At 38.8% G+C, this 9,440-nt stretch overlaps 1 protein-coding gene across 1 annotated transcript; it reads left to right on the top strand.

Annotated features, from left to right (window-relative positions):
- Window positions 1-1,407: 1,407 nt before the first annotated feature.
- Window positions 1,408-8,439, top strand: LOC119797947 (protein naked cuticle homolog 1-like). Its single transcript, XM_038307230.1, has 2 exons — window positions 1,408-1,669; window positions 3,069-8,439. Exons 1-2 carry the CDS (start codon window positions 1,516-1,518, stop codon window positions 3,599-3,601), a joined length of 687 nt encoding a protein of 228 aa, XP_038163158.1. The 5' UTR covers window positions 1,408-1,515; the 3' UTR covers window positions 3,602-8,439.
- The last annotated feature ends 1,001 nt before the right edge of the window (window positions 8,440-9,440 follow it).

The following is a 9,440-nucleotide window of genomic DNA, read 5'->3' as shown; positions in this document are numbered from 1 at the left end:
CATCTTTGCGCTACGGCAGCGCAGAGCCAACAAACTAGTGATTGGGAGATCGCCAAAATGTCACAACGATGTAGAAAAAATAACGGGTATATTTATTACCTTAAGTCTACATGAAATCTATACCCTACACAGACTAATGAAATACTATCTGTAAAATTATCTATGTAAACAAACCTCATCACTTGAGAAGGTAGGTGATGCGGACGTCGTGGAAGACATTTTGTCCCGTAACGCTCGCCGTACTGTTGGGTGGGGGGAGCGGTGGGGGGGAGACGTTCATGTTGCTGCAGTCTGCAGTCTGGACGTTAGATGTCGCTAAAAGTTACACACTGTAGCTTTAATCGGAATCCCCCTGAAATCTTTCCAGCCGCTTCAAGCAGAGTCCAAAGTTTGATTTTATTGGCCAGAACCAACTCACCAAATAAGGCTGTGATTTAAAAAAAGGATTCAGTAAAACCTTTATATAAAGACATCGTCATCTCAGATGAGACATTAAGGGTCACCACAGTATGAGGTTCTATAACATTTCCTGGTCTGGACTCAAAACTTGTAAAATCTGTGGTAACTTTCTGGTGCATATTTTTTTTACCCATTTTTTCCACCAAACCTTCTATTAATATTAATGGGTTTGACTCTCTAACCTGTGACCTCCTATAGAAATACTTCAGTGGATTATCTGTCTGCTGGACAAGTATAAGAACGACATGATTTCCCATTTTAGTCCAAACTGGGACCTCATAAAATAGATTCTACTTTAGCTTTATTTTGCCTTTTGTTTTATTATTAGCATTAAACTTAATTAAAATGCACTGAGATAAAACTATTTCTCTGATGCTGATGAAGGTTCTCAGTCATCCAGGTCATAGTCATTCCGTAAAAATTCAAAAAATATCCACTGGACTTGGTTTTCAAGATTTGAAGAGCTTCTGATACCGTTAGCAATCCCCCCTTTAACAACCGACCCCTAGAATCATAGACAGGTTCAGATATTACAGGCTAACGATGGAACTAAACGACCCATTCATCGGTTACCATTGCATGTTTCCAAGCAATACAAGGCCTTGTCCATATAAGACTCAAACTCACTGCGGATCCAGACATTTGAATTGAGAAAGCTTCCTGGAGAGGTGGCGAAACATCTTCAAATCTTGAAAACCAAGTCCAGTGGATATTTTTTGAATTTTTACGGTATTTCTCTGATGAATCTAAATAATACAGAAAATGACATTTTTACACTGAATAACTGAGGAAAATGCTTTTCAGTGTAATTCTGATTTATTTAGAAGCATCTGTTTATCATTTTCTTTAAAGAGATATAATTTTCCTGTTTGTTGAAGGATTTAATGTGTTCTGTAATTTGTTTTACACACGAAAACTCTTGTTGCTTTTCTTCTGTCCACATACCACAAGTGTAGATTTAAACCTGTGATTTTAAGCGTCCTAGCTCTGTAACGGTTGTCCTGCTTCTACCTGATCAGAAGCTACATTTGTTTATCTTCTCCAAACTGCTTCCTAATGAGAGGTACTGCTCATTTCCACAGGCGCCACCACAGCGACCACCACACCCAGCTTGGCTGCCAGCGCCACTGTGTGGACGAGAACCTGGAACGCAGGAACCACTACTTGGACCTGGCAGGCATTGAGAACTACACGTCGCACTTTGGAGTCGGTGAGTGGACTGGGGTAAAGAGGGGTTGGGGAGGACTGAAGGCAGACCGAGGCTCTTTGAAGCCGGTCATTACTGCAGCACCTGTTTAGTTAGAGCTATTAGGTGGGACTACCAGCCAACTGCTCGCCTCGCCAGTACAAACATCTGGGTTCAGGCGGACACAATACATCGAGTGTTCGAGGGGAAAGTCTGTCAACGGTCAGGACGGAAAGTTGTGAGGGGAGAATTTAAAGCCTTGATCTGCTGTCCACTGATGACATGCCATGATTTTGCTGTTGGTTCTTAGAGGAAAGTGCTAACAGGAATCCTCTCTGTGTCTGAGATCTCGGAGAAGGGAAAGATCCAGAAGCGAGATTGGGAGGTTTTGCATAGAACTCGATTACTGTGCTTTGGGCATTGCCTGATTTCTGTCTCCTTATTCCTGAGCCGTTGTGTTTTTATTGGCAATGCCTGTTTGCTTTCCTTTGAGCAAGACAGCATAAAAAACTTCTATTTTGTTAATTTAACAGACTGTAAATATGGACTGTAGATGTGAGAAAATGCAATCTTATCTTTATAACTAAAGACCATAATAATCTATGAGAATCAAGTTAATCTAGAATTAGAATTCTATTCAAAGGATTAAAGATTTAACTTTCATCAACAGTCTTATGGCGCATTATGAATCCGAGGAAATAAGTTATAAGAAGTGGTTTTGAACTCTAACTAGGTTTGGAAAAATTAATCTGATTAATAATGATTAATTGATTATGCAATAATTGTCAACTATTTACGTAATCGATCAATGGTTTACAGGAGTATAGAGACACTAATACATGCTATTAGCTGGAAGAGCAACCCATTCAGAGGAGGGATTACACCAAAACTGTAAAAATTAAATAGACATAACATTATGCATTTAAAGTAAAAAAAAAAATCCTTTTTGTATGTCAACATGCGCTATACAGAACTCCTCAAGTGGCAGTTTTAGCTTCAGCTGGTTTAAATTCTGTATAAAATCTTCTTTAAGGAACCTTTTGCTATCCGTTTATCAATTGATTAATAAAAAAAAAATAATAGCAAAATAGGTGTTAGTTGCAGCCTTAGCTCTAATACCTACATAATTAGAGGATTATTTCTGATATATTTGCAGCATGACATTTTTTTGTGGGTCCCTTTCTCTGAGTTTTGTCTTATTTCAGGTAATCCTCTATCAAGTCTAACAATTCTTAAAATTAAGGAATGTTTTGCAGCCTCCTGTGCATTCTCCTTAAAACAATGATCCGCTGCTAGTTAAGATAATACATGGGTCTCTAAATTATTCCACCGTTCACATGTTTTTTGACTGCCAGTCTCAGAAAAGTTCAGACTAGAGAAATAAAGTCATTTAGAATAATAGCTTTGTCTCTTTCTGACACAGCTCCTGCTGCTGAACCAGCGAAGGCAGAGACCCAGACTCGCTCATCCAACCAGGCTCGTTCTCGCTCACACGAACCAGAAAACGGACTCCCCCACTCACACCACCGCCGGCTAATGACGGCTGTGGACACTACTGCTCCAGAATGCGTTCATCCTGCCCGGCCCAGAGGCCAAGAAACCGGGCGACACACCATCCGTTCTCCAAAGACTCATAGCCGCACACCCACTGCCCAGAACAGCGGCAGGGTGATGAGGAGTCGAGGCGCACCACCTCCGCCGGCTCTGCCCTGCCAGACGCCTCCTCATCAGTCCACTGCCCCATACCGTAAACACAAACAGCGATCTAAAGAGAGCAATGGCTACCGGGCCTTAGGTGCTATTGGCTCTCCGGGACCTGTAGTGGAGAAAGAGCAGGTGAGGGACCTGCCAGGCGTTCTGCTCTACGACGGTGGGCTGTCACAAGTGGTGCAGCGGCATGAACATCACCATCATCATGAACACCATCACCATTATCACCACTTTTACCAGTCCTGAAACTCTGATTGGCCGGAGGCGGCTCAGCACCACTGCATTGCCACAAAAACCAAACAGGCCAGCAGACACTGACTGCAGCGAGCTGCACCGGCACAGGACACTGGAAGGACATGAGGATGGTGGCCATGTTGTGCCTGTGCTGGAGTGTTAAGTAACCAGATCTATGAAACGGTTGGTCTGACCTACAGAAGCTTTGGTATACTGCAGGATGGTGAGTCAGAGCCCAAGCTGAGCAGTCGGACTGGAAATTACACCAATGGCAGCAACGAAAAGGTGTTTTAAACTTCAACCCGTTGAACTGTACACTTTCAGACCAGCATTCCAACACTCCCAAGACCACCAGGTCAAAGGGAAGAAAATAGTAGAGAGGAGGAGCCTGTGTCTGAATAATATATAAATATATGAAGGAATTAGGGCGACGAGCGATTTGTAAAAAACGTGTCAAAAACAAAATTAACGTGTAGGCGTATCCGAGTGTCACAACACTGATGTCCGTTTGAAACCACTTCATGTCATGATCAACAGCTGTTTTTGTTTTCATGTCTCCATATTTGGTCTATTAGTCTACCTTCCTCAATGACCAGGTTTGTTTCTTCCCCTCAGCTGCTCTGCATTCAGTTCATTGTGCTAAACCTGCAGCTCATTGCATCCACTTAATTTAAGCTCCTGGTTTCTCTTTGTTCACCGCTGGATTCTTCCGTTTGCAGTGTGCTTCCTTGTGTCCTGCAAGTGTTTTTTTTTTTTATATATAAACACTAGAATAATATCTCAATCGGTCTGCAAAACTTCAAAAGAGGAAACTGGAAATGTTGGCGGGATTTAAAGCAAGCTCTCAATCAGCAACACACTGTAGGTATAAAGGGGAAGGAAAACTTGGAAACAGTAGAATAGATCCACTTCTACCTCTTTTTTCATCTGAATTATTCTGATGAATCAATAATCAAGCATTCATTTAAAATCACTTTCAAACTTTGAATGAAGTTAAATCACGTCACAATCTGCAGCTCAGAACACCAGAAAGCCTCTTTTTAAAGATTAACATTCACTGTACATAAAGTATTTATGCTGTCATCTAGTTTCTAAGCTTTATCCATGTATAGTTTGTGAAAACTGCAATTTTATTATGACCACTAGGAATATCAGTAGAACATGTAATAAACCTTTGTGTCAGATTTGTTTTGTTTTTTTACTTTTCCTTTTTTACCCAATTTACTGACTAATAATGTCTGTTACTCAAACTCAAAAGCCAGGATATTTAACAAGAATTTGTTGTACAGAAAATTTGTATTTGAGGGTCTTTTTTATTTTTTTATCAGTTGAGATTACGCTTGCCTTGTGTCATTTTCTTTACAATCTATAACTTTATTCACAGTCCTCTTCCTTCAGCATGCGCTGTATTGGTTTTTGAAATTCTGGGACAGTGCCCACCTTCCTAACACTGTGACTCGTGATCTCCCAGCTGCTCTCTCTGTTACCACGCCATCAGCCCTTCCCCCGGCTGTCAGCGAGGCTTTTACCGAGCCGCCATGTGTCCTCAGCGCTCAGCTGACAAGGCTGCGTTTGTGATGCGGCGGGGCGACGGCTCTCTCAGCTGTCTCATTCCTCTGGTGCCGAGAAACTCCGGAGCCCAGCCTGTGAGCTCCGGCAAACCCATAATTCATATCCCATGACTGCAGTCCTGCAGAGGTGTTCAACCTGTCCCCCAAAGCCTTAACAATTAGATGCAGATAGGACCTTTAAATAGAAGCATCCTACAGAAGCTGCCGCTATAACAGTATTTTTTACCCACCTTTGCTTTTTTTAGTCAAGTTGGCAAAAAAACAAAAAAAAGTTGTGTTGCCGTACTTTTCTTCAGGGCCTTGCAGAAGCATTCAAACACTTTATTCTTTTTTTTTTTTCTTGCATTTTTGTCACTTACAACCACTAACTTGATTGTATTTCATTAGTATTTCATGTGATATATCTAGAGTTTTGGAAGGTGGATTGATGATGTAAGAAAAACTACGGAGGTGTCCATATTCATGGTATGTCTTTACAGGCTTTGCACTTTTAGAGAACACAATTTACAAATTTTGCAAGATAGCTTCAGCTCAGTGGTATAAAATGGTTAGAGAATCTGAACAGAGATTCTAAATCCAGCCGAAAATCAGTCCATTTAATCTACTAGGTCATTTTAATATACATATAAATGCTTTGATCCATTGCCAATGTAGTTCTGGTGGTAGGATTATATTTGTCCAGCTTGAACGCAAACCTCCAACCCATTCCTGACTCTTTAGGAGGAATATATCTTTTGTTTCCAGTATTCCTCGACATTTGCCATTTGACATCCGGAGGATACAGTAGCTTGTTAATTTTTTTATCTCCCCATAAGGGTTTTTTTAATGGGAAACTAAAAGTGTAATTTTGGTGATGACAGAATCTTCTTTCTCATTTACTGTGACCCCTTTGCAGCTTAACAAACTTCAACATCCTTTCTTTAATAATGTCTTTTAATTTGCCTCCCTTGAACAAAGGCCAGATTTATTAAGAGTACAACTGAAAGATCCCTATTTACTAAAGATGTTACAGTGGATTTTTTACAGAGGTGTTGTGTTATAGAGAGCAAAGTATGTTGATGTGCTCCTCACTTAGAAAAATTTTAAAAGGACAAATTTCTAATTCCAATAAAGTTGGAATACCTTTTCTTTTTTATTCCACCTTTTGCATCAGGCCCCAATAACATTTATTTTTGTGGTTGTAACATGAAAAAATATGAAAATGTTCATGGAGTAGGAAAAGTTAGAAAGTCATGGTTTGCTGATCTAAGTGCCCTGCTAAAAAGAAGCTTCATCAGGTGTTGTTGACAGTTAAACTCGCTTGTTTCAGTACTGGCTTGGAACCTCCCAGATAAATTGTTTTTCTGATCAGAGAAAAGTTTATGTTTCCTTAACTTGGGATCACAGCTTGCTCTCCAGTGACGATGCATCCAGGTCTCATAAGGATTATTGTCCCAGCTGCAGGAGCCCGGCTGACAGTGTGACTTCTCTCCATACTTTCATCTCACCCAAGTCTGCTTGGTGTCAGCTGGTATACGGCCGTCTTGTTGTGTCACCAAGCAGCAAGCAGGCGACTTTTTCATCCACCAGGGTGGTCTGATTCGACACGTGAAGTCGGGGTCCTCTAAAGCAGTTTAAATGGGTCACACCACTGGATAGGTAGCAGTTTTTAAATCTTTCACCTCCAGTTTTACTAAAAAACACCAAACTTCAGATTGGATTTCATTGTTTGTGCAACTTCAAAAAAGTTTAACAGATTTTTTTTTTGGTTTTTCTTTTCAAAACCTACCACATCGTAAATTGATCCAGTGGAGGGGTGGAACAAATCAAAAGTTTTTCTTTGCTCATCTAATCAGTTTTTTCTAGAGATGCACTGATTACTTTTCTGTCAAAATGTTCAATCCCTTTTATTTATAACCTTTATCTGCCAAACCTCTCAGCTTCTTATATCAGTTCAGGAAGACATAAGAACAGCAAATGAAATTTTATTTCATCGCCTCCTGCAAAATATTATTATTTATATAGTTAAACCCGTGTTGGGGAGCAGTTTCTTTATGTGTTTCACTTTTTTAAGACAAACACAAAATGATTAGACTTACAAACCCTCCCACTCCATATGCACTCCTTTTAGATCCTTACCATAATTCAGAAATTTCCAGAAAGCTGCTAACTTTACCAAATTTTAAATGCTGAAATAATTAAAAAGCTGCTTTATATATGCTATTTAGCCTTCCTGTTAAATGCTATAAGTCTTAAGCTCAAACCAGATACAGCAAATTGTTGTTCCTAGCTATTGTTAACCTTTCACGGGGTCAATAGTAAGGACTATAATGGGGGTAGGAAAAAACATTGGAACTGCTCTCCTCAATCTAGACATTGCAACCCCTTGGATGAGAGCTATAAAGAAAAAAGTTAAATAAACGTTGAGAAAGGCTGAGGCTCTCCATTATAAACCCAGAACATAAAAAAGTGGAGACATTTGTGTCACACTCGGTGCGCGTGAATTCATGATATATTTTTGTTAAATCAAGCCTTGCTCTCTCTTGCAGCCTGACCAACGAACACACCTTTAAATGCATCCGACAATGTAGAAAACTTTTGGCGGTGCTTTTACTTCTTCTGACTTCAGAAAACATTAACAGATAATTCCAAGTGAAAACAAGCTAACCAAATTCTTTTCTTTTTTTTTATCTCAAACTTGCCGGTAACTATTTAATTTCTCTTTCCTTATCCATTCATATCATCATTGTCTGTGGTATGATGCAGACATATATATATATTCACAATTCTGTCGGACGTTGTGCTCATTTGTAATGTTTTATATTTGGAGAGTTTTTGCTTATTTTTGAGGCATAGAAAGGCTAAAACTAGTTTTAGTGCAACATCCAGTTTTTGAATCCCAATGCTAAAAAACATGCTCATGTTAATAATATCTAATGTACAATCCAGCATTATTCTGATCTCTTGTTGATATTGGATTGAATTAAGACTGAGTCAGCATCATACTGAAACAATATTAAGGCTATTTTTAAGTTGTAAATTTGTATCTGTAATCCACTCCTAGTTCTTATCTGGCATGATGGTCTGACTTAGCAGAGAGGAATAATTGTCCCTGTTTTATTTCTACCAATTTACTTTAATTTTTGGTCCTTCTAAGCCTCATTAATTCTCATTCTTTTGCCTCAATCACATCTAAACTTTTTCATGTCTTTGTTTAGTTTCTATTAGATTATATTTGGTTTATTTATTGCATAGCAGATCTGTGCCAAGGGATTAATTAAAATACAAACCTGTTCCCGACTCCTGTTTATTATTTTTTATACCCACTAACACATACATCTGCAGGACATTTTGTAAAAATAAGCTGTTCTCCAACCGAGGTGAGGAAACAAATAGCGACATATTTATTTTAATAACAGGATAATCATTTTGATACATTTCACTTTTCGTGTTTTTTTCTTATTTATTTAAATGTCTGCTGTGTTGATGGCAGGATACTCTGCCTAAGACAAGTGTTTCTGTTGTTGTATACAACATTTCATGCTACAACTAGTGCATTTTATTTGGATTTTATAGATCAAATAAAAGTTTTTTGTTACTGGGTTGAAGGGAAAATGACACAGTGATTAAAATTATTCTAAATAATCTGAAAAGTGTGACGTGAAATTGTTTGCAGTCTCTTTAATATATATGATTGAACAGTTACATTCAGTGCAACCAAGTGCCCTCAGATGCCACTAGAAAATAAAGCCCACTAGTGTGTAAATTAATCTCAGAAGGAATACAGCTGTTTTGTGACACCCTTAGAGGTTTGTTAGAATGTTATTCAATAAAAAAAAACAAATGCATAAAGCATGAATAGGGCATGAAACAGTAAAGAGCTTTGAATAGCTCATGCAGGTCTGTCATTCAATAGGGTGAGTACGACACAAAGGCAAAATTGAAAAGGTGTGAGTGGGCAAAGAGAGTATGAATTTAAAGCCACTACAAACTTTATGGTAACTCTGGAGGAGCTGTAATGGTCCAAAGCTAAAGTAGAGAATATATATTTAAATACAGCCTTGAATAAAATAAAAAAACAACCTTTTTCCATTTACCTCTAACTTTATTTTTTTCAATTCAGCCCATCATATAAATTATTATTATTATAATAAATATTTATATATTATTATAAATATTATCATTGCAGACCCTTAGCCCCAGATTGATCCCCAGGCAGCTGTAGGCTGCTCACTGCTCCCAAAGGACCCTGTCACACCTTGACAAATATAACAGGAAATACACATACTCTAGAGTGGATG

The sequence above is a fragment of the Cyprinodon tularosa genome, unplaced genomic scaffold, assembly GCF_016077235.1.
Source record: "Cyprinodon tularosa strain WSP-4 unplaced genomic scaffold, ASM1607723v1 ctg604, whole genome shotgun sequence".
Taxonomy (NCBI): Eukaryota; Metazoa; Chordata; class Actinopteri; order Cyprinodontiformes; family Cyprinodontidae; genus Cyprinodon; species Cyprinodon tularosa.
This window is presented reverse-complemented; position numbering and strand designations above follow the sequence as displayed.

Bases quoted from the DNA above. Each gene is read 5' to 3' on its own strand.
- LOC119797947 (XM_038307230.1), top strand. From the start codon at position 1,516: ATGAGAGGTACTGCTCATTTCCACAGGCGCCACCACAGCGACCACCAC. The intron at 1,670-3,068 runs GTGAGTGGACTG...TTTCTGACACAG, and splicing joins CACGTCGCACTTTGGAGTCG to CTCCTGCTGCTGAACCAGCG.